This window comes from Haliaeetus albicilla, chromosome 24 (genome assembly GCF_947461875.1).
Source record: "Haliaeetus albicilla chromosome 24, bHalAlb1.1, whole genome shotgun sequence".
NCBI lineage: Eukaryota > Metazoa > Chordata > Aves > Accipitriformes > Accipitridae > Haliaeetus > Haliaeetus albicilla.
Genome location: NC_091506.1, coordinates 16,691,493 through 16,718,129, shown reverse-complemented (window position 1 = coordinate 16,718,129; position 26,637 = coordinate 16,691,493). Strand labels below are relative to the sequence as shown.

Below are 26,637 nucleotides of genomic sequence, written 5' to 3'. Positions count from 1 at the left end.
TAACAGTAAATCCATGACTTCTGTACTTGTTTTGTATGGTAGTCTTCTATTAGAAGAATCTGCTTTTGTGTATAGTACAGGAGACAGTTCAATATTAACTAGTAGAGCAGCAAATACCATTCTTCAGTGGCCTCTCCTGACGTTTCGTATGCCTCGCAATCTTCAACTCTTATGGGTAGTTAGAATGGGAATAAGCATCTAGCTAAGATTAAGGGACTTTGGCATAAGGTCAAGATCTATTCCAACATAACTTCTGCTATGGTTTTCCTCCTCATCAGCTTCCCTATTTTACTTTGTGAAATTTCGATTAATCAGTTGCATGATACCAAACAGACATGGCAAGAGGACAACTGCAATTTCCAACATCTATGATCGAAGACCAACACTGGATTGAGCATCACATGCCATGTCTAGATGGATGAGAGGCGACACCATAAAAAAAAAGTGATAAGGAAAGGCACTAAAACCAGTTACAGCTGTACTCCTAAGACAAGTGAACTTGCAGCTGCATTTCTTACCATGAAAGGAAATTGGTCTGTTTATCAAATTCAAAATGCAAGCCTACTTACAGCAATACAGAGGATAGCCAGAAGCTGTTACAAGCAACAGATGCTATTCACAACTGTCCTTCAAGCAGGCATGCTGCATTTTCTTTAGTGAACAAATGCAATTTGGTTTTGTCCCCAGTATGAAGTAAGAAAGAAGTAAGAAAAAGAAACTTCTTCTGTGGAAAACATTAACCCTAAATAAAATCTGAACTTACCCTTCTAGCAGGCCACTATAGCTCTAGAAATAAAAGGAAACCTTTGAAGATTTTAGGAGGTGCTGAAACATTTGTTTTGAAGTTTTATTACAAAAATATATTTGCAAACATACAAAAGTTTGGATGAAAAAAATGCTCATTCTTAAACATTTATGCAATAACTTAATAACTGCAAACATACATAGGTGCTATAAAATCCATACCATACCAAAAATGTTAATGATGCAGTATCTACATTTATTGACTTAGAATTATCCTTATTCCGGTTTCCAGAAATCTTTCCTGAAGCCCCCCTTCCCCATGGTCTTCATATTGAAAGAACATGCAAATGGGTACAACTGGTGCATCCACAAAAGTGATAACACTCAGAAATTACTAAAAGCACATAATGTACATAGAAAAACGTAACTAACCATATGCCCATACGCTGAATAGATAAAAATAAATACACCACCAAATTAGAGATACTGCAATTTTTCCAACTTGAAGTGAAAAGAAGATATTGCATCTTAACATTTTTGTAACGTTGCCAGACAAAACTGAGGTGATATATATTGCACACATTCCTCACGTTAAGATATGCTGTACAAAGCAACCCAAATACCTGGCAAAAAGGTGGCTGATTTGTTTAGAGTATTTTTAAAAAACAAGAAGTCCCAAATTAAAGTTTGTTTTCAAAAATATTTCAGAAATTATATCAGTGACTACACATGGCATAATGGGTTTCAGAAATATACCAAAATGAAGCAATCAGAAATGCAAGCAAAAATGAGATATATCCAGCAGCGTTTAAATATTGAGTATTTATACACAGAATTAAGCATTTTATAAGAAATCAAGATGAATCACTTAAATTTTTTTTTTTTTTAAACTTTATTCAATCATACTGCAAATCTTGTTTAATTTGGAAAGATATACTGCTTCTAAGTTAATAGCTGTTAGGCACCTTTCATAAAAACTTTGCACTATTAAATAACAGCAGATAAAGTCTAACTACAAAACTGAGAATTTTGATTTTCCTGAACAATTCAGCAGCTGTAGGTTTTAAAACTGTCTTTGCTTAAGTCTGAGTTTGGTGTTTGGTTTTCTGTGTATGTGTGGTTTGTTTTTTTGGTGTTTTTTTTGTTTGTTTTTTTTTTTTTTAAAGTGACTTAACGATAGCCACAAAACACATGCTTAGATAATACAATTAATTTGGGGAGTATATTCAAAACTAACAATCTTTTAATTCTCAGGTAAAATCCCATTAAGCCAGTAGTTTCACAAAAAAAAAAACCAAAAAAACACTTGAAAATGGTCACAATTTCCTGCGATGACCCATGGTAACTTGCTACACACTAGTTATCCCTACATGCGGATAACATGAATCAAGCACTTCAACAAGCTGGTAATTTTAGATTTATAAAAAAAGTTAAAATAATCAGGAAGAAAGTTGTTAAATAACACAGTCCACATTAAAAACCTCAAATTTTACACTGTAGTTGAGCTTGTGTTTTACAATGCAACTTTTCATTAAAGAGGTTTATCTGTTAAACCCACTACCCTGGCACTTGTCATAAGTCTCTGTGGTGTACTGGATGACACCTAGGTTCGTTCCAGTGTCTGTTGGCTACACATAGACAGGTCAGAACAAACATGTGCAGGTGTTCAAGATGAACAGGTTTGCTTGTTGTAAAAATGCCTGCCTAGTAACTATGATTTCAACTCTGTTTCTTTTCCAATTCATTTTGAAAGTGTGGGGGGGAGTAAACCAATAATGTATTGCTACCAGTATACTACAAAAACAAAGTAGAGTAAGGATCTGCCAACTGCTTGTGGGTGTTCTGGGCAGCTGGAAACAAGTTAAGGATATTCAAAGTAGAGTCAAACCCTCGTTAACAGCATTGCTACTCTAAACAGTATTACTTCTGTCAACTGTGTATGACTGAAGAACTCAAAATACAACTCCTTCCTATCACTTCTATATATCTTTGGATATGACTGTATTTAGCAAACAGTAGAAATATGCACTATCAGCTTCCAGTATTTCTATTCTTAGAAACTTTTATCAGTTCTTCCTTTGAAGGAACTAGAAGCTGTCCATAATAAGTCAGAAGTTATGGACTTCATCTTTGCTAAATCCAGATAAAAAGCAACTCTCTATTTGGTTTAGGCTATCCATTTTTGTTTAGAGGAACTGCTCATTGGTTTGCCCCGTGTAGTGAAGCTTTTTCTAAAAAACCCAACAAAACAAATTAGTTTAGACTGTAGATCTAATCTGAGTCTCACTGTTTATGCACATACACAGTATTCTAACTCTAGAATTTATGTAGGAAGCTCCTATCTTCCTTAACAAGGCTGAGTTGATATTGCTGAATTCAAATGCTACCATTAAAGCCAATATATTTCTTGATGAATGTGCATGACATTAGAATCTTTCCCTGAATCTTGCACATTTTTCTAACAAAATACTATGTATTTTAACTGGAAATACTGAACTCAGAGGCTGAGAAGAGCTTTTCAGAAGGCAGGTAGTGCTAAACAAAATATATTTTTCACTAAAAAGCTATGAAAAAAACTAAAATAGATCAAATACATAAAAAAGTAAATATTTGTTGTATCTAAAACATACCGATTTGTGAACAAGTCACAATTAAAGCTCAATTACTAGTTTCCAATGAAATGACCATGCACCTTGACTACGTCAACATTAACTAATCCTTAGGATATATATACATACATATATGTTGTAAGGAGCCAAACAATTTTCTTCTTCATATTTCAATAGTGCTTGAGGGAAAAGAAAGCAGCAGTGCATCATAATTCACTACATATTATCTTTTTACTCAGTAAACCAGACCTTTTCTACTGGAAAAGCATCCTTTAAAACTGCTATTGCTGGAAAAAGTTGGGACCTGAAGTCTTATTAATTACTTTTGCATGCCTTTAAGAAATAAATACAAGCCATGGGTAAACCAACACAGCAGCATAAGAAACTATAATTAGAAATTTTCTGATTTCAAATGGGAAAGTATCCAGTTAAATTCTTACATTAGTGAATAGTGAATTACTAAATCACATATAAGAAGCGATAACATTTTAATTAGATAAACTTCAGACTATGAAGTGTGCACCAACAATTTGGGGAGAGGGTAACAGAAGCAGAGCATGCATTTGTTCCCCATCTGCAGTTTTCAACACTGCAATTCCAATGCAATTGAGGAATAAAAGCCAACTATGACATGGTCCATCCTTAAGCTAAAACGGAAACAAAGTATTTAAATATCAAACACTGCTAAACAGGACAAGGGTCTTCCAGTGGTGGTCTCCTAACTATTAAATTTAAAACAAGGAAACTTCCAACATGCAACAGAACTACTCCATTGCTAAAAAAAAAAAAAAAAAAAAAAAAAAAGATACAATCACTGAGGATTTTGCATATTTCAAATTTTGCCTTTTTAGAGAAAATGGCCTTACTCACTTGGATACCTGTTTAAAGTCAGCGACGCAGAAGCAAATAAGATTAATGGAATATTTAAAAGATGAATTTATACGCATTAGCTAGAGACTGTCAATGTATTGAGCAAATCACATTTTTAAATCATTTGTTAAAGATTTATCTCCAAAGGCCTGGCTTCCACATCTGTTCCTTCCCCACACCTGCCAATTTAATCACAAGGCATTTTGCTTTTCCTCAGTCCTTCAAACTGGAACTAGGTTCCCACAACTGAATTTTGTTCTGGTGTGGTGTAGTGTACTGTACTATGTATTTGCTGGTTTAAATAGTATTGAGACTGTAATCTTTGAAGAGTGAATACAGCTAGGAATGAAAGCCAGAGCAAACATTTGCACATTCACTTAATGCTAATGAGAGCTCAAACTTAAGTCCCCTCCCCAATAAAAACAAAGGTTTGCTGGTGATGATCACAGTGAAAACCTAGATCACTTCTGAGAATATTACTTTTGTAAGTATTTAAGGAATAGTCTTTCCTAACAGGTTCAAATTCAAGACGTTGAAAACTAAATATTCTTTTACAAAAATATCAGTTTTATAGACGAGGCATAATTGTTTCTAAAATGGATATATTTTAAGTAGATTTAGCTTCAATTATAGCTTAATGTTGTCTGTATTCTTGGTTAGGACTTGCAAGTAGACTTCATGAATAGTGCTGAGAAAACGGGAATCATTCTGCAGGAAAAAAAACACATTAGAAACATTAGTAAAAAGATGCAAAAAAAGTTTAATGCCATTTAAGTTGTACATAAGGATTCCTTATAGTGCCAGCTATCTGAGAGTTAAGAGAAGGGAACTAGCTGCAGACTTGTACAAAAGGCAATGCTTTTTGGACAACATACAGACTTTGACCTATGAAGCTGGTAAGACAGCTGAAGAGATCACTAAGCACACTGGATGCTAAAACAAACAAAACAGGGGTCACTAAGTCAGCCTTGGCCACATAATTTCACCTCCTTCCAGAGTCCAAACCTTAGTCTTTAGAAAGAGAGAATTCCATCCTATGTATAGGCTCCCAAACAAAGTCTGCATGAGCATCAGAAGTAATGTTACTTCTGTCTGTCACACCAGCCTGAAAGGGATTGCAGCGTGTTATACAAGACTTCTCATGTCAAAGCATGACTGAGAAGTGAATTAGTTTAATCTATAGACAATGTTTAGAGATATTTCTTCTGTCTAATTCCTTCAAATGACAAGTTTACAAAACTAGGATCTTAACAGTTAGCTTAGAGATGTAATACTCTTTTTACAAGATTGGCACAGCAAATTTGGTATCCTGCTTGGAGTGCTGTGCAAGTACTTCTATGCTGTAGGGTATGCCTATTTTGGTCTTCCTTCAGCTCCCTCTCTATAGAAAGAGAAGACTGGAGACAAATATTCCAATCAGCTCTCAAAAAGTCACCACAATGATGTTCTTCAGACTACTGGGTGAGAATCAGTGAGCTGTATCTCTAATGAGAATAAGACTTTCGGCAGTTGAGCTCAGTTGCAAGACTTAGAAGCTAGTTTAAATCTTTAAAGAGAAGAAACCATACACACCAATACAGAAAAAGATTATGCAAAAAGGAACAACATAGATAAATCAGGCAACCTAGCTAATGATGGGATCTGGTAGCAGCCCTTTTTGGTCCTAAGAACTTTATCACTGGGAAGATATTGTTTGTTATTTTTAGACTTGTGTTTTGGGTGTAAGCTCTACTAACATCAGCATGGCAGGCACAAGAAAATCCTGAGTTAAAAAAGAACTGTTTGTCATTCATGGCAACTTTACCATGACATTAGAGGTCAAAATTATCTCAATGCATGGTTACTGCCAACATCACAGATTTAATTCAACTCAACTGAACTTTTTAGTCCCTAGAAATAGTAGAACTAGAACTTTGCAATTTCCATTTCAAAAGACACATACTTCAGTTAAAGATCAGGAACAGTTCTAGGGAAGCAGAAATAGGAAAGCTTTCCTTGGAAAAGCAGGAACACTTACAAAGACAACAAAAGCAAACCCCCATCCCCATACCAGAGCTTCTACTAGTGCAACTTTTTCTTCACTTGTTCACAAATTCATATGGGTGTGAAAGGACACATCTGATGTACAGCTCTGTCCTTTTAAGCCCTCCATCTCGCAACCAAAAGGAACAAGCTGTGCCATACTATGTGTACAAGTCTGGAATAATGTGTTCCTTCCAACAGAAAGGAACAACTTTTGTAATGTTTCAGGGCAAAAGGAGTTACAGGGGTACAGAATTTCTCAGTACTGGCTACTGTACTTGGAACCCCATCCCTCAGGAGTTGAGCTCTGTAAAGACAGGACCTTTATTAGATGTATCAGTGCTTCCTGAAGCTGAGACCTACTGAGAACAGTAGGAGGTATAGTCTGAATTTCTGTTGTTCCAAGTGTTAAAGGCGAAGAAGAATTGGCTTTATTCTCCACTTCAGTAGCTTTTGTAGATGATTGCTGAAAAACACTAGGAGACAAGAGGATTGAAGGCGCTACTGTAGTAGTGGCTGTAACAAACTGCGGAGGTGCAACCTGTAAAAGAACAGAAAATTAATAAACACTGTGTCCAGTGTGTACAAATGCTATTATAAAGGCTGGAGAGATGAGTATAAAAAAATAAATTGTAGCCATTATTATTCAGTCAGATATTGCAGAATAGCTGCCCTTTATGAAGATGTATCTACCTATGAAGATTAATATCAGTAAGTAATTCTCATTTTAAAAGCTGAAGAAGTTAAGTCTTCAGTATTCTTGTATGCAGACTCCTTCCTCCTCACGTGGTTGCTACCTTCCAGAATTTTTGAAACATAACACTTGGAATAAAAGATGAACTTTTCACCTAGGTAATCGAAGAAGTGTGTAGTTCTTTTGCAGATTATTATTTTCCTTAGGAATTTACAGAAAGGCTAGTCCTGCTTCCTGCCCTCCCCGCCCCCGCCGGTGTCCAACAAATACACTTATAATTTGAAGTAAAGTATCTCAAAGATATTTAAAATGAGTGATGAACTGTAATTAAAGCATTGGAGTACACTGAAATATTCTTATTCTAAGTATATATTCCCTTGGGGGGAGAGGGGATAGGAATATTTTGAGGACTATCTTCCCACCTCATTCTTCCACAGGTCTGCGTCCATTTCATTACAGAAATCCACAACACACTGCCTTTATCACTTTTCCTTTTAAGCATAAATTCCAAATGTATAGAAATACTCTATTTGCATAAAGTGGACATGAATAACATCAGCTTTGAGAAACTCTGCCATATCCTGATAACTGCAATTATTATTCAGTATGACCAACATGGTGAAAAAAAGAAAATAAACAAGCCAATCTCACTCAAAGCAAGCAAGACTAAATGCGATATGTAAAGATGTTTGATACATCAGCAGAAAGAGTTCCTCTTGGATAATCAAAAATCTTCAGAAGAAAAAAAACCTGCAAAGCCATCTATAGTTAATGTGTGTATAACAACATCAACAACAGTAGAACTAGCAAATTGATTTTGTTATAGTCAAAACTGTGAAGACTTACAGTGTGGGATTTCAGCTGAAGACAGCGTGTTTAAACCAACAAATGCAGTTTACCACACAACATGCACACTTCTTAAAATTCCAAAATCCATGTAAAATGCTTTTATTTAGGTAATTATTTACTATGTCATGAACAGACTGTATCACTTATCTTATAGCAGGCCAGTAGCTAAAACAGCATTTTACTTTAAGCAGGACCATTTCTACTGCCTTCACAATCAGATCTGGGCATGTTACTAAAACTGCTTTTATGTAGTGCAAGATGGACAAGAATAAGACCATTTAACAGATTTGAAAAAGGACATGGTGGGTAAAGGAAAAGTAGAACTAAATTACAGATGGTATCCTGAAAAGAATACATAACACAAAAGGTAATTAAAAACAATTCTTGAAGAGTTGACTATTACTGTTTTTTTTTTTTTTTAACTGCAATCTGATATTTTATATTGACATTATTTTGAACTGTTATTCAAAGGCAGTTCTAATAATGTTAACTCTGTATTTAGATCACTAAAACTTGCTATTAGAAAGTTCTGCAGTGAGAAATGCTTGTTAGTCTTTTCTTCCTCTATCTTCCATTTTTTTCGCTTGGTATGTTTTTCATAAAATACAAGGTATCTCAGGAAAACTGAAAGAGACAGTAAGGCAAGGCTGCACTTTATGCCTCTGGGGTGCGTAAGGTTGGCTAAGGCTAAGAGACCCTAGTGCAATATTACAGCATTAGTACTGCTTGCTTACAAAATAAAAAAAAACAGTTCAAATGGTGTAAACTCAATGAAAGACTGCAGATCCAAAAATGTATTCTCATTCCTGCATTAGCAACAACAATAAGAGGCACTGTACAACAAAAAAGTGTTCTCATTCACAGCAGTCTACAGAAAGTCCCTCTTGCTTCAGTACAGCTTGTTTCTCCTTCATGACAGCACTTTAAATATGGTCAGTGAGCAATGACTATTTGAGATACCAACTGTTTACCACAGTTTTACCTCCCCCCCCCCCCCCCCCCCTTAAGAAGGCCAACAATTAGTAGAGGTACTTATCCACTTACTTGACTTGCTTTAGACAAAGTCTTCGGCTGTGGAAATACTTCTGATTCCTTGTTTTGTTGTACAGTCTAAGTTAAAAAGAAAGCATAATTCACAAGTTACCATCCACAGCTCAATTTCCAGCAGCGATTCTGTTTTTATGAAAGCACAAAAATGCAAATTTCAACAGATTTTTAGATGTAATTTGATCCATTTTGTAAAGCTGATATAATCAATGGGAAGTTGGAAAAAGAGGAAAGATTTGAATTTGTTTTATGCTTTCCATATTACAGCAAACCTGTAAAGCCATAACAAAACACTTCTGAAGAAAGACCACACCGAAACAGAACAAAATGAATGCTACAAAGTAAAGAGTTCAGTACCTTGTAATCAGTTTGGTCAATTGCCAGGAAGGTTAAATTCAGTATTTTTTTTTCTAGGAGTTTTATCTAGTTACCTCCACAAAAATTAAATGCTGTTTTCTGCTAGAATTTCAGAAGTATTTTAGACCCTTAGAAACAGCATCCAGATATTTCTTTAGTAAGATTTCAATACTATAATAAAATCCAAGTATTATAAAATATTGGAAAACACAATAAAAGGCAAGTAGATAAGGTACTTAAATTCCTGTGGCATTCTTCAAAAGGCTTGTTACAGCCATTTGTAATACCTCTTGGCAACATAGAACAGGGAAAAGCCCTTTGCAACAGACAGTACTTAGCTTACTTGAACTGCAATGAAAAAAAACACTCAGTGAATTGCTAGTCTTTAACAAAAAAAATAAAATTAGCTTTGTGAAGTGGTAACAAACACAGGATCAAATTCTTAAAAGTCTAATTACACAAGAGTTAAGAAGTCTTGCTAGTTTGAGAGTATATTTGGGCTATGGAGAATTTTGTTTAATGAAAATACGTACAGACGGTGGACATGGTGGAAGGAAAAAAGGGTGTAAGACTGGCATACGAAGAGCTAATTCCAAGGCTATCAAGCAGACATTGAATAAACACGGTCAAGGCCAGTTATGGATAAACCCAGCCAACTTTTCTAAATGCTCAAAGATGTTACAACCTTCAGTCAAATTTGTACCAAGGTTTAGTAGTATGCAAAAGAAAAACACTGCTCGGAGTGTACAGTTCTTCAATACTAGATCAAGATAGCTGCTCAATGCTGTACTTGGACCTCCTCCTCCCTCTGCAAAATGAATCAGTCCAAACATCTCAAACAGGTGATTGCTAGTAAAATAATCCTAGCATGTAGCAGCCTTCTTGAAAATTTTCAATAGTGGTAGATTAGAAATAAGGTACTTAGCACAATGAAAACACACCCATTTCTTAAACGTTAAGACAGGGATAACTCTTCTGAGGACAGAAAAGCAACACTTGAAAAATACAGGCTTTTCTAAAATAATGCTTAGGACAAGTTACAGTCTGAAGAGTTGAACTTTTGATTAGATCTCTGTTACAAGTAAGTCATCACCATATTCATAGCAAAGAGTAGCAGCTGACCCAGACTGGGCTACCAAAGATCTTGTTAAAACCCAATGGCAAGCACTGGATAATAATAAACATTAGGAAATTCATGCAGATGTAGCTGTAAGTAGTTTTGTTTGGTGTTTTTTATTCTTGCATTATCACTGTACCCAAGATGCAAGAAGACACAATCAAACACTGGCTTAGTCTGCATGAATGTAAATAAAGTAAAATAATAACGCAACAAGACGAAGAGAAGTCTTTGGATAACCTCAGAGGTAGGCACTACAGAAAGTTACTCACTTTGGAGAAAAAAGAAATCCAATAATCCAAACTCATTAGTGTCTTTACTCCTGAGGGAGCCAATTTTACAGCAGAGTAACACTAATTGATAGAAAATAATTTATAACACAAAGCCACACGCATTAACCCTACAGACTAGCAGTGACATTTTCACCTAGTCTCTCAAAACAAATTTACTGCTTTGGCAGTAAATTAAGGCATAGACAATAGACTCTCCTCCAAGAAACAAAAAGTTTAAGAGGTCCTTTGTAAGCAATACTAGGATAAAACAAAACAAGGTGGTCAATTAGACAAAATAAATAAGTTTACAATCAATTTTACTGAATAACTAACAATATCTCAATATAGCCCACAGGTATCCCCAGCAGAAGGGGGTCAAAATTGAAAGAGTACAAAACATCCAAAGCAAAATAACCAGAAACAGCAAATTGCTAATTTTGTACCTTCAAAGAAGGTATAGGCTGAACTTCCACAGCATCAACTCTTGTAACACTGATCAGTCTGTAACCTTCTGTCCCTTCTCATATCAAGGTTCTTAGCAATATCTTTCTGACACAGGTACAGATGAATTCTTTAGGACTTATTCATTCCCTAACAGCACAAGCTTGAAAAACCTCCTCCTCTACAGACAGGTCTGTCACTGATAGCAGATGCTAATTATATAAAACTAATGGAACTGGATTTCTAAGTTAGCAATTCAATCACTATCACACAGTGGAAGTCCTTAATTATTTTTAAAAGGCTAATATATAGCAGCACATTTTCCAAGCGAAAAGACATGTAGTCTAAAAACAGTTTAAAGCTTCATGGATATAAAAACCCACAGAATACCTGAAGGGGAGAGATTATCTTGCTGTTCAAGGGTGATGGCTTACTGTGAGATTCTTTGAAGCTTTCTGGTGTTGCAAGTTGGCCAACCGAGGCAGAGATGTTTGGTGTTAAGGAAGTCTTAGTGAGAGACTGCTGTTGCATTTGGTCATGCTGTGGGGTCAACCTGAGTTTCTGGAGAAGATCAACACTTGTATGGGATGTATTTGAGACAGTTCCTGTGTTTGTTGATGTCAAGGGTGCTATAAGCTGGCTTTGGCCAGCTATTAGATTTTGTGGAGCGTGGTTCACTTCAGATGGCGGCTGATTCACTAGTGGGGATATCTGCTTGGCAGCTTGCTGCATAACTTGCATTATACTGTTGTTTTGTTTTAGGCCAGGAAGCATCTGAGCAGGGGCAGCTTCCATTGTCAAGGCTGAATTAAGAACAGGGCTTAAACGAACTGAATAGCTTGAAACATTTTTTATATCAGTCTGGGAAACTGACGCTGGAGGTATTAGCATAGGTGTTAAACATTCCTGGTGATTCAAAGGATTGGCACTGGTTTTAACGCTTGGACTTTCAGATTTCCCTAGTGATTGTTGTATTACTGTTGACTGGTCAAAGGAAAAAGGCAAGAGCAAACTATGCTGCTCTTTGGCAGAGGTGTCAGTCTGCAACTTCTCCATTCTCTCTGGATTGGGATACGGAGCTGTGGGCTGTTCCTTTGGTATAGAGGTTCCAAACAGTTCCTCCAAAGTCAGATGCTTCTGCATTGACTGAAATGGCTAGAAAGAAGGGAAAAGGAAATTTTCAGTTTAGAAATATACATACCACTGTGCATCTCACACGGTCTATTACAATTTCAAGAAAACTATGAAAGACAACTAGGTCAAATAGATTTAAAATACAGTTTGGATATCAAGGCTGCCCTATTTACAGGAATTATTTCATTTACAAGTAACATCCTCTCTATGTAAGCTTTTTCTCTACAGCCTTCTATGGATAGGCTATACATTAGTAGTAAAGTAGGAGCAAGGATACAGATTCTGCGATTAAGATGGCACCTGCCATCATTGATCAGCCCTAACTACACAAGGCACTTCGGAGGCTGGGGGGAAAGAACATACATGTTGAACAAAATCCATATAGAATTTATAGAATTGGAACTATTTAAATGGCCTAAAAGATGGGAAAGGAACAGAGAAACCTGAAGGTACACAACTGATCTAGCAGTACATGCCTAGACAGTTCTTCCCACCATTTTCATTAACAATGAAATAGATGTTACAATAGGTAAAAGAATCTGTATAAACCTAAACATATGTATATATACACACACAATTACATCTACCAGTCCTTTAGTCTCTCCCAAAAATATACATCTAGCCTACATCACCGACATTATTACAGAAATCTAATTTTTAGGATATAATCTTATTATTTTGCTGAAAATATTTAAATATGTGTTTCACTAAAGAGAACAGAAACAGCTATTAACACTCTTAATCTCAAAATCCCCCCCCCTTTTTTTTTTCTTTTTTAAGGTTGCACAGTACCAGAAGTTATGTAAAACAGCTGCACTAAAATACAACATTCTGTTCAGAAGACTGAATGGCCTGCAGCACAGTTCCAGTGTATTCTGATGGTATGTCTAAACAAAGATGCTATTTTATAATGACAACTACTGTACCATGACATTGTTATGCTAGCTCTAATTTTACTAGCACAGATAACAGCAGTGAAGGTATGGCAGTACAGGTAGCATGCAAGTAGCCTAACAAAAAAGCCTTTAGCTTAAATCACTTGACTTCTGCCCAGGTTACTAATCTCTACTGCCATTGTTGTTACTCATTTTTAGCTAGCTTGAAGTCAGGCACACTTTCATTTTGCAGCTGAGACATCCTATAGTTTATAAATCTTGTTAATTACATTAGGAATTCTTCCTAGAAAGGTGTTCTCACTTTTCTCCACTGATCTGACTGTTCTGGAGACCTGTCCTTCAACTGTAAAGATTCTGTTAAGAGAAAAATCACTATTCCATCTCATTTCAAACTCAGCTTTTCACTTCAGTATGATAAATTGACTAGCTTTCCTTTATTAATACATTACAATATTCAAGTAATATACAGAAATCTCTACCATGCTCTGATCCAAGTCAGACCAGCCCCTTACGTGGACACAGTCTGAAACATGAAGTTAATTTCCAGCCTGAAGTATAAAACACATCTTTTGCCTGTCCCATATCTGGCTGAAGTATACTTTGAGTGTATCATCAACTCAGCGTGTTATGAAGACCCTTATCAGCAGGGGCTGCAAAAAGGCAACATGATCACTTCACTGGATAGGAACAGAGTGCTGCTCAGACAGCTCCTCCAGAAATCATTTCAGATATATTGAAACATGAATTAGCAATCAGAGCTGGCACTATAAAGTTTAAGTTCAGTGTTCTGGTTCCATTTTGCCGATTGTTGGCACAAAAGCATTTCACTATACAACTGATTTTCATTTTGAACTGCCAAGATAAAAACTTGACCTTCAGAATATCACAAAGATGACGTTTATTTTTATTCCCAAATCTGTGATATCTTTAGCATGAAATGAAGTTAGCCAATCAAAATACAAGTGTGACATCTTGGAGGGGGTTTAGGCATCTCACTGTACTTATCATGTGTATATTATTTTTTAATTTCACTGGCCACCTGTTTCAATTAGATGAGAAATTTATTTTTACAGTTGAAATGGAATGTTTTTTCCAGTAGCCTTCCAGTTGTCCACATTATTAAAAGCGTGATTAAGAACAAACACATTTGTGATATATTTGAACCCAGTTAACTAGCTTTACAGAATTATCACTTGTTACCCAATTAATTTTCCAATATCTCTGCAGTTATTATTTTAAACAGCTCAGCAGAATTAAAAATATGCCATTTCACCTGTTCTATAAATCAGCTGTTTCCTTTTAATTACTTCAGAGCAATTTGTTAGAATCTTATCTTTCCTTACTAGATATTTGATTTCTGTTCTGCAATTCCATGCGCTGTCAGGTGGGGCACTTCAGCTGCTTGTGTACAGTCTACATGGAATGACCCAAAAGAAAGCATCTTCTTTTAAAACAAAGCCTCAGGCAGCCCTGCTGCCAGGTCTCAAGACCAGGCGTGCAGCAGAGCTGGCTGCCAGGGTCAGTGTATCACTTGTGCTGATCCAAAAGCAGAGGTGCCGCTGAGGGAGTAGAGGGGACTGTGATAGCAAATAATCCCAGCAAACTTCCCACCCCTCGTTTTAATTCATTAACTGTTACTACTCCATCCCCTAGAACAGATTCCTGCTGCCCAGACCCCAGACCTAACCTATACTAGAAATTATTACTACTATTACTACAAAGTAAGTATTTTGTTTACAAGTACTAAGTGCAAGGCCGCATGCATTTTCATAGGGCATTTCATTTTTCAGACACGGTGGTTTATTGCATCAGAAACACAACAGTAAACTATTGAAAGGATGGGAGGCAGGCCTTGCAGCTTACTTCAGTGGGGTATTTTCTGAGGAGAACCACTACTGACCTTTCCATGCCCACTGGGTGGCACTGTAAGCAGGCCCAAGTTAATTAGGTGTTACATGGAATTTAGTTACTGTACTTTTTTTTTTTTTTCCTAAATTTATCTCTAAAGTCTTGTATGAAGCTACAGCTTCCTTGTGCAGAAATGCTTACAAGAAAATGGAGCCAAATACTGAACTATTACTACCTATTCCAGCCACTCCAGTGATGATACTAAGTATTTTGTACTAAGTTTCCTGTGGTTCAAAGACAACATTTATATGAAGCAGAGGTTATTTTCACTGGCATTTTTACTGTGGTTTAAACTTTAATTACAGGAGTAACACCAAGCTTTAGATTTTGTAGATATTTGGATACATGCTGATTCAACATGTTGTATCTAACACTTACCTGAAATAGATGTCAACACTAGTATTACCACAATTTGAGCAACATCCCTCCCCAAAAACAATGAAAATTTTTTTTACAGTATTTCCCTTCCTGCAGAGGAAGGAATATACTGTCAAAAAGTTCTTAACACAGGGGAAAAAAAAGACCCCAAACAACAGTCCTCTTCTGCCCACAACAAAAAAACCCAAACACTGAAGCAAACCAACAGAAAACCACATACACTTTTTCCACAATCTAAATATGAAGGAATCAGCCAAGCTGACTGGTATCATTACCAAATAGTCATACAAGCAGAGGTTCAATGCAAGCTACAGAAGTGTGGCAGAAGATAGGCAAACACATCTTCAGTTATGCTAAGGAGAATTCAGTGCCGCCATGACTGAAGCGCTTTCCGTTTCTTGTCTAACAATTCACTGTTGGTTTAAGTTAGCAGGACTGTAGCTATTGCTTTGAAGGCAGCACAGATAAACCTTAAGTAAATGCCTGAACATGAGAAAATAGAGCTTAAGCTCATGTGTCAAGAACTGTAACACAGTATACAACTAACTGATGCCATATTCAGTCCAATAACGTGGCAGAGGTTATTTTTTCTTGCTTCCTTGCTCTGCGAGTCATCCTGCACATTACCACAGACTGATTTCTTCCAGAATCCAAGTTAGCCCATTTAAACATACTTGGATATTCACAGTAGTGTGGACATAGCCTCATATTTTTAAATGCCAAGTCAAAAGACAGAATTTAAGATCCTAAAAGTCTTCAAACCCATTAGTTCATTCAAAATGGTAATACATTCAGCAGACAACACTGCAGGCATTCTGAGAAAAGAATATTTTGGTACCAAACCAAAGTACTAAATGGAAAAAAAAAAAGTAGCACCTTATCTAGATTTGGATGAAACATACCTGCTCCTGCACTTGTAATGAAGTTTTTTGTTCTGAAGGCTCTGTGCTTTCTGGCTTTGGAGGATTTGCATTTTGTTGCATTCCAGAACTTGATATAACACTTAAGTCACTGACCTGATTCTAAAAGAAGAAAGAACAACAACAACAACAAAGTAACACAAATACATGAGCTTTAAGTCTACATTTATCCACTACTACGATCCTGTTTACATGGCACTTTGACTGAAATACAGACAGTGTACAGAGTAGCGATTTTTCTAAGACACAGAAATTCACAAATTTTAGGAAGTAAAAATCATACCAAGACATCCACCATCTGCTATGTATTCATAAAGCTTTTACTCTATTAAAAAAAACCCAAACAAACAGACAACAGCTCACGTCATACTTTTTTCACTAAGGAAAAAAAAAAAAAAGGCAGGCTTTTCACATCCTTTATCTACATTAGCCACTAATAAGGAAGTTTGCTATACTTCATTAAATCAAGAACCCAAACTAGAAACAACTTAGAGAAAAAAATCCTGTCAGAAATCATTCTATGTGGCTGGCAAGAGAGCTTGTCACTGACTTACTTCCACCAGATTTAATTAACCATGTACATGTATTTTCAGAAGGTGTTAATCTGGTTCTCTGTGAACAAGGCAGGAAACAGACAAGAGTTGCATTATAACAGACAGTATGTTTATAGATAAAGTTGACTTTCATCTTTAATAAATAAATAAATACATAAATGAAAATAGAAATTGTATTATAGTTTAAATCACCAGTGGAAAAACCCAAACTGTACAACAGTCTAGCTTTCAATAGGTAAACTACACCTTGTGCATATGATACAGCTGCATATTAGTACAACACATGATGACTGCTCTAGTGACTTACCCACAGCAGCAAAATATGGGTTAAACTTTTTAGTAACAAGCTAAAAAGCAATCTGAACTTTATTATTCTTTTGTCTTCAATTTCTAATTGAAAGAAATAAATACAAAATCAAGACTTTATATTGTGATTTAGGGACAGAGGTGAGAAGCAACTTCTCCCATCTTTCTGACTTTTAGCCACTAACTTGAAGGTCAAAGCTCTTTATGCCTGAAGTGCTAGATGCCTTGTGGTTACAAAAAAAATCATACAAAGCATAGTTTTCTTTTCACTAGAGGATGAGCTGCACTATGTTTCCATGCTCATGCTGAAGCGCACACACACACAAACCACCACACTATAAAAAGCATCCATTCACTTCATCAAAAAAAATAAAAATCTCAGAATTCATTCATTTTCACATATGGACTTGATGTAGCGAGTACTTGAAGGATTAAGCTGATTTAGAATCCTAGATTAAATCACTCAGACCTTCATAAATCTCTTTTTCACTCTCTCTGCCCCCTTCTCATGCTGACACTCCGCCAATCTCATGTGGGCTGCACACAAGGATTACTGTATGATCCATCTGGAATGTACCAGGAAGATAAGTACTTTCTGCTCCTAAATACAAATTCATGTGTAATTACTGAGTGCCATAAAATAATATATAAAAAAAATTAAGACAGGAAAGGTCTCTCAAGAAGCCATCTTCAAAACAAGTTGGTTACCTAATCATGTTAACATCGACATAACTTGGCTACAAGGAGTTCCAAAATTAATGTGCCAGAGGTTTGTTGCTAAAGCTGAGATGGTTAACAGAACATTCTCCAAAGAAGTTAGCTTGAAACATGACCAACATTGCTCAACTCTGTTTATCTCGCAACTTCTACACAACTACAGTCATAGCAGGCTATGGGATTATGTTCAACAGATTCAGTTTACATACACAAAAAGGAAATTAAATAATTATTCTAGTTTCACTAGTGTTCTAAAAGCATCAAGAAAAACAAACACACACAATGACAACAAATCAAGATCAAGACACAAAGACCCCAATTATATAGTAGCTCTACTGCAGTCCATGCCCTACGTATTTGCCTGTTGTATTACAGGCACCACAGACATAAACTGTCCACCATAAAAATCTGCATACCATTCCCTGTATATCACAGTATTTTACTTGTCTACAAAGCTTCATCCATGATGCTTAGGAACTTTGTTTCTAGCAAAAGCTTCTCAGTACTCTCACATGAAAAAGATCTGAAAATCAGGAGAGAAGCTGGAATATCCTGAGTCATTTTTAAGAACCATCTGTTAGAAATGTGTATTATCCAATACTGCAAGTACAAAGAGGGAGAAAGGCTTCATCACACCCTAAGAGGGCACTACCAAAACAGTGAGTTCTTGTGGTATGTGTTTTCTTTTTTTGTTTTGCATTTTTTTTCCCAATTTCTTCAAATCCATCTCAATTAATGCAACATTGAAAGATGAGTCATTCAGGTTTTGATGCTTCCTTCTATGTGCTCACAAAAACTGCTACTTCCACAATGCTGGCCTTTCTACAAAGACACCGTCTCTCCAGACAGCATTGATTATCAGAGAATCAGATGTAATTTTTTTTTTTTTTTTCCAATCTGTATTTAAAGCGTTCAAAAAACACATCACTGATTTTCAGAAACTAGTAGCTAGACTGGGTCAAATACATTGTATGGTTTGTCACATTCACTTGCCCTCAATCTATGTCAGAAAGTGACAAGTTAAGTTGGCTCATACAACGCTTAATCCATGTGTTCATTCTTTTTTCCTCATCCCACACTGTACTGTAACAATCAGGTATGCTATAAAGATTCAAATCCCAAGTACTCAACTCTGTGGTGACCTACTGCACAAGCAACTTCTGGAAGGAATCAAGCACTCCACTAATGTGGTAACTCTTCTCCCACCAGTACGGCGACAAAAACCATACCACAGCTCTGCAATGTTACACTCACACATTACTTCACTATTGCACGTTCTTGTATTATTGTACTTCTGGAGAGGCATGTTCAGGATCTTTGTTTCTTTTTTCGGATCTCCCACATATTACCCTTATATTTGCCCTGTAGGTATGAATTTGGTCCTCAGGACCATATAAAGTAATTCTTTCCTAAGAGAAGTAATATTCTCCTTCATTAGGTAAACTTGTGAATTTAGCACTGGCAAAAGATACCAGACTCACCCTTCTGAAATCAATAGACACACAGTAGACAGGACAGAAGTAGTAAACTAGGGAACAGAAGGATAAGGGAACAGTATTGTTATACTTAGTCTACAGCTATTAAAAATATGCTTCATAGAGTCTACAAATGTACTGAATTACTAAATCTCTAATACCACAAAACTTCTTTTGACACTAAGAGACAGACACTCTTGGGTACAATTTTTATTTGCTATTCCCAGAGACAAAATTTTCTCACAGCAGTAGAAATTGTTGTAAAATGGGTCTATCAAGCTATATTTCAAGTTGGATCACACAATCAGTATTCAACCTATCTTGCCTGAAATCAGAGACTGCTTCCTAGTACAGGAAGGGAACAAGACAGATACTTGAGGGAGGGAACAAGACATCAGTCAGAAAACAAGGGTACTGAAACAATGGCAGAGAATGCCTGCTCTTTAAACAGAACACAGCTAACGTGTTAAAAACTAGTTTCCACATAGGCTTTCTTAAAAATGAAGAATAATTAAAAAGTAGGCAAAGAGTTGCCCACTAAGGTAATAATTACAGAAATAAAACATGAATTCATGCAATATGCAAATCCCACGCTGTTTTAAAATATGAATTTTTCCCCACATTACCCCTTCTCTCTAAGTCGTTGTACATCTGTGCTCATATCACAGACATGGGATAGTTCACAAAGTTTCTGGGCTTCTGTTATATTATTCAACATGTCAAAGCATTTTATTGTGCAGCTCAGTGAATGCTCTTATGACATGAATCATAGCAAGTCTCCTCCAGTGACTTTCAGAACAGACAAAAAAACTGAAAAACCAAAGTGTCAGCCATTATAAGGAGTATTTACAATAACAGAACTTCAAGATCACAAAACCAGATATGTTCAGTGGTACATTCTACAGTGTTACATATATACCTCTTTGTTCATTTCTCCTTTGACAATGATCTTACAGAACAAGACAGTAGATGAGTACTGAGATTAAGCAGTCCATGCAGCTGTTTTTAGAAAAATATTTTGTTGTGCCTGCATCTCCAGGTATCTGTTTTTAAATTGTATTTTTTTTTCCCCACCAGAAGGTAGTAATTCAAACATAAGAATATATAGGCCCATTAAACTATGGATCAGGTGAACTAGTTTGCAATCTTGGGTTACAGTGTATCGCACAGGACAGTTTAGTATATAAGAATTACTCTCTACCATCTCTCTCAGAAATCATAGGGCATGCTCTTTCAGTGGACTCCATATGATGTCCTAAGCCCCTTATTCAGAAGTAAAAGTCATGTTTTTGTTTGTTCGTAAGATTAGGGAAAAAAAAATTAGAGAAGAAGAAAAAAAAAAGATATTTCCTTACTCGTTCATATTCATCCTTGGCTTTACTAAGCATTTCAAGGATGTCAATGGGCCTGTTTTCATTGCAGCCATTGGTTCTGCTGGGACTTTTTCTGTCCTGGGAAACTTGCTGCGATCTCTGAGCTTCTTGTTCTACCACTCTACAACAGGAAAGGAGAAACAGGATTTTAAAATTTTATCTGGAGTTAACGTCTTGCAAGAAGCAGTAAAGTGTACTCCCAGTGTATTACCACATTTTGCTCTGCCTAAGTAAAAACCTAACACATAGTTAACCAAAGTTACACAAGTTTTCATTTGCTACAAGGTTTATACAAGTCAAATGTTAAATAGTCTGTATGATTTATCTCCAATGCAGACAGCACTGGTCTGTCTCTCAAAGTTTGCCTACAGTAAACACTACTTCTGTAAAGCTGTCATATTTAGATATTTTTACAATAAAATATGTGGACATTCAAGCATGCATTATACGAAGAGCACATGTATTATACCACAGACAGTAAAATACATTTTTTACTCTTTACTTCCTAACATGCATTTTTTCCATATTCAGTCAAATCAAGCGATGGTATTCAACAAAATCAATTACAAAACAGTTCTAATTTAGGATGAGGCCTACCATTATACCACAAAACAAAGACAGTGGGAAAGAAGAGAGCTGGCTCACACCACATGTCTCTGAAGTCAGTCTGCAAGGAGGCTTAGAGCAAGTTACCCCTTACTCCCCCACTTCAGGCTCTGGAAAGAAGGGCAAACCATTTTCTTCTCTAGCTGCTCTGTAGTCATTCCAATTACCTGCAGGTCTACAACACATCTTTTTCTCTGGACTTCGGTGCCTACAGTTCATTCACCACTTCTACCCCACCCCTACCTGCCTCAAGTATCAAAAAACTCAGTTTAAAAGATGGTTAAGATATGAAAGATGATGTGTACCTGGTATGTTTCATTAATAAAAGTAAAAGGCAGCATATACTTCTAATCCATATGCAGTTCACAAGATATACATGGCTGTGCAACACGCTAAAGCTTATCCTCTTGAAATAAACACACACCAGCCTGTAATCCCTTCTTTTTTAAGCCTGCATTAATCAAATATGTTAAGAAAAAACAATCCCTGTAAACAGGGCAGAGCTCTGGAGCTGGCATGTCACTTGAGAACTCTCATGCTGTGGAACTGATGGCTGATGGGGGAGCCAAGAGGTGCCATCATAATAATCACAGAAAGCGTCAATCATGCCAGCCTCCAGTTTCTTCGGGTCAGTTAAGATTCAGGACAAATTCTAGATTTTATAGACTGTACAGTAATTTGATATTTATATGCACTTCTTTGTTGCCATTTCTGAGGAAAATAGTAGTTCAAAGTCCTGGAAGTTTCTTCCCAGTGTTCTAGCAACCAGGCCTCTACTTGACTACAGTTTAGCTGCATTTATTTGAAGAAAGGTTAGATTTAGCTTTTAACAATTCAATATTACTTTCAAAATTACTTTGAAAATTTTTAATCATACAAGCTGCTTATTTAACCAGCTTCTCATTATTACTACAGCTTTCTCTGTAAGCAAACATTCACCTGCAAACATAACTCAGAATAGCCAATCTACACTCTGTCTGATAATTTCTAAGAATTGCAGCATGTGCTCCTTTGGATGAAGCGGCTCAATACTGTACAAATGTTTCTATGGTGACACCCTGAGAGAACATTTTGTTCTAGCACCCCACGCGGTCATACAGTCCTGACATAGGACCTGTCTAAACTCAACTGCAAAACTAGGGATGAGAAAGGGCAAGGTAAAAGAACCAGAATACTTTGCTGAGATTTTAAGTGTCAGCATAATTGTATCAGAAAAAATAAATACTTCAGTTAAAGGGAAAAGTCTGGACAGCTGAACTCATGCATGTGCTGCCTGATAGGTGAAGCAAAGGCTTCAGTCTTGACACACTCCTGCTCTTAACTAGTTGGTCCAGAAGGTTTCAGTAAAACATCTTCCCATTAAAATGGTACTAATTGGTCTCACAGCAAAACATCTTCAAGGAGTATATCCATTTCACAGAAGTGTCTCACAAAGATTTCTGAAAAACATTTCATAATATTTTTCTATCATCCATTATGAAGTGTTTATTACCCTTATTAAAGTTTAATTTTTTTTTGAGAATAACAAATTATATTCTCATGTAGAAAATTGTCTAATAGCTCTTCCTCAATCTTCTTTCTTGTGCAGCTTACATTCAGATGATGATGGGGTAAATGTGAAACCGTACACCCCCAAAACTCTGAGATACTCTCCCACTTCTACCTTCCTGCCTGTATCTCAGAAGCCAGTTTGGGTCTGACTGTTGAAAGAGGGTGAAACAAGCTTATAAACTAACCTAAACATAAGGAAACCCTACAAATTCACATGTCAATGCAATTGTTTAACAAAGAGTTGAAAAACCCTAGTTTCTGTCCTACTTCTTCTAGAAAGCTCATCCCTCAAACAATCATCTTGACTTAACTTGACCCAAATTAATTCCTTCTAAAGTTAGGAGTTTGATGACTCCCATAATTTTTTTTCATTTCAGAAAATTCTAGAATTCTTTAAAAAAAAAAAAGTTCTGTAAATTGAATACCTTTGCTGGGGAAAAAAGTCAACTAATACAAATCTGTACACTGAGCATGATCTGTATGCAATCCAGGATTAAATCTTTTTTTAAGCAAGGCCTGCTGTTTCTTTCCATTATATCAGATAGTGGAAGAGGCACACATTCCTTCAGGGACACAGTAGCTGCTGTGACAGTTTGCTTAAGAATATCTGCAGTTAGAGCACTGAAAACATACCTGGCACAACCTCACAGAAGGAGGGAGAGGGGGCAGGCAGGGGGACAGAGGGAGGGGGAGAGAGAGAGAGAGAATGTGAGAAGTGAAGTCTGTGATTACAAAGCCTACAAACACTAATTTACTTTTCTTTTGAAAGATAAGCCACCAAAATATAAATGGACGGCCTGCAATCTTGTTAACTCAGTCTGGCACAATAAGGTCAAGTCAAACAGCAGGAAAGAGAACGCAAATCTCCTTGAAACCTTTTATGGTTATGTTTTTGAAGCTCTGAGGTACTACAAAGGCAGTACTCTTCCCTATCAGTGATAAAAAAAAAAACCCACCTAAACAAAAGGGTACAAAACCAAATTTCCACCCAAGACAAAGACAAAAAACTGTGGAACAAAATTAATACTCTTGGAAGACAACGTAAATATTTATTTCAAAATATACTGAACTAAGCCTGATGGAGCCTGCTACCATGCGCTGAAATGTGGCTTTCCTTCTCTAGGATTCTATTTTATTTTTTTCAATTGAAGAGTATATTTTAAGTTGTCTTAAATACATCTTTTATCCCAGGATGGAAGAGTTCCTGCAGTTTCAGCCTCCTTTGTATAGAGAAGCACACAGAAGTATCAGCTTTTTTACTTTTCTTCTGACTGCCTTCTACCCATTTTGAGTGAGAGAAAGCTTGATGTTTGTGGAAACAGATGTCGGTAAAATACTATCAATCCGCTTTTCATCAAGTTTGTAACAGCAGCCTCACAAGTGCAGCTTTTCCATCCTGAAGCAATGTGCAACTAGAATGCTTTCATTTCATTTTCCCTAATATGAATCTTTAGATACTCAGAAGCTATAAGGCATGTGGTACCAAATGAAGTGTGATTTCATTCTACACTGCTTTTTCAACAAATACAAATAAATATACTTACACTAAATACCTTTTTCAGTATAGAAATGGCTTCTGCCAATACTTTTGTTACCCCCAAAACAATACACAATTTTAAAGGAAAGATGAACTAGAAGTATTCAGATATTCCATAATCTAATAATGAAGAATGACTTTATGAAAAAAAGCACTCGGATAATGGACTTATTACTAGCAGCACTTAGGCTAACAAAGACCACTTATACCTTTTTTTGACCAAGTTAATGGCAGCAAAGACTGAAAATCATAAAGTGAGGACCTAGCCAACTCAGCAAAATTAAGCTGTCTGTATTCTGTCAATGTCCAATCAATAAATCTTTTTATGTGCACATTTGATTTCTCTAGATTCACCTGCTTAAGTTTGAAGTAACAAAGCTCAATACATGTTCCCCAAAGTCTGCTTGATACATTAACTAATTTCAGTTTCAAAGATAGTTTAATCCACAACCATTCCAACACCTACCATAAAATATTCCAACACTTAAAAAATACATTTCAGCTTTTTGACTTTCCAAAATAATATGTAATGTCAGAAGCTTTCTAGGGTGCTGAGATGCTACAGCCACAAGAGTGTGTGAGTACGTGCACCATAAACAGAGGTGAAGCAGTAACGCCCGCTTTGACACTTCTGCCTCTGTGTGTTAATAAAGCTGCAATATAGGCATCAGGGACCCAAGAAAAGGCAGGCTACAGTAGTTTACAAAGGAGATTACTATAAAGCTTAGATTATTCCAAGACTGACTTTAAATGAACCTGCTGGGTTGCAGTTATTTCCCAAATACTACAGAATCCAGCAACAAGGGTAGACATGCTTTATGGACTGCTGTGCCATGGCTAGACTCATCTGTTACCTGATCACACTTTTAAAGATCCCTGAAGTATCTATAGCCCATGATTTGTGCTATAGTAGCTATACTAGTTTAATACCAAATGAACTCAAGTTTTGCTATAATGACACTTAAAACTGCAGTGTAGCTGTGCATGACAGAATAAGAACATGGCAGAGTTTGAAGGGTTCAGTTCTCTCTCCCACTTCAAACATTACTCATGGTTTTAAATTAAAAGGGGCATTAAAAAAACAGAAAGCCATGCCTTTCTCATGCTCTGTTTATAAAGCAGAGAAGCAATAGACATTTTGTTACTTGTTTTGCTAACAATTTCTGACAGTCACTTTCACACAATTGTTTTCCATTAACCCTTATAATTAATCCTTACATTTGGACAAGTCAAATAACAGCAAAAAATCCAACATGGCTCGGAAGGAAAAAAAAAAGTGGGAAATGGGAACTGTATAGGGTTATCAGGATGAAAGAAAAAAAAAAAAAGAATTTAGAAAGAGATCTTGATGGCAAAGTCTGTCATTTGTGTTGTCTTACATTGCTTCTGCAGGGAAAAGCCAAAATAACCCAAAGGAAAAACCCCAGACTAAGAAATTAGAATTCAGCTTAAAATGTCTACACTATGACTAGTTTCCATATAATTAAATTTTGCCAGTCTTCAAGATGACCTGACTTGCAAGACACGACATGTTGATTAAGGCATGCAATAGAAAAGAAAGTTCAGGAAAGTAGCGTGATAGCGAAGAAAAGCAAAGCAGGGAACAAGGGATGAGAAGATACCCTGTGCAGTACATCTGCATTTTGCAATTTTGCATTTTTGCTAGTGTCACTACCCTGTCACGTAATTAAAGCTCCTTCCTTTCATAAAGACATTGGAGATTTGCTTAAGTTAATTCTCACCCTTTTCTACTAGTAAAAAGTCTTGGCTTAATCTGCAAGGCATCTCACTTGAAGGACCAGAAAGGTGCAAGAATACCCTCCAATCACAACACGTTTTAAAGACTTTATGCCACACTACCAACTCAACCAGTTCCAGCCTTCTTTGACCTCTGTTGTTCACTCAAACTCCTGTACTCTATCTGAAGCCCTCAGCTGTGGCAGTGCAATCATCTACAGTACAGATACACTAACTGCATTGCTACAGTGATAGCAGCTTAAACAAACAAACCAACCAACCATGTTATTACAGATTCTTTTAAGGTTTCTTTAAATTGAGATTACTTCAGAATTTCTACTCCATGACATCTCTAGGAGCCTGTGGAACTACAAAGTAAGAGAAGTGACATGGCAGGCTTATAAACCAACTTTATTTCAAAAGGGGGGAAAAAAGGGAAGAAAAAAAAATAATCAAACAATCCAGAAATTAGCAACAAAAAGTTCCTATTATTTCATAGTTCTGCTGACTCTCCTAACATCAC

At 36.3% G+C, this 26,637-nt stretch overlaps 1 protein-coding gene across 1 annotated transcript in view; it reads right to left on the bottom strand.

Annotated features, from left to right (window-relative positions):
* Nucleotides 1-823: 823 nt before the first annotated feature.
* The window catches only part of DCP1A (decapping mRNA 1A), a 39,729-nt gene continuing 13,915 nt past the window's right edge, over nt 824-26,637 (bottom strand). Inside the window, exons 5-10 of the mRNA XM_069812337.1 lie at nt 20,666-20,804; nt 16,241-16,360; nt 11,413-12,177; nt 8,833-8,898; nt 6,568-6,786; nt 824-4,931 (exon numbers count right to left, since the gene is read on the bottom strand). Coding sequence (XP_069668438.1) covers nt 4,851-4,931; nt 6,568-6,786; nt 8,833-8,898; nt 11,413-12,177; nt 16,241-16,360; nt 20,666-20,804 — 1,390 coding nt within the window. The 3' untranslated portion in view covers nt 824-4,850. The remainder of the gene's footprint in view (nt 4,932-6,567; nt 6,787-8,832; nt 8,899-11,412; nt 12,178-16,240; nt 16,361-20,665; nt 20,805-26,637) is intronic.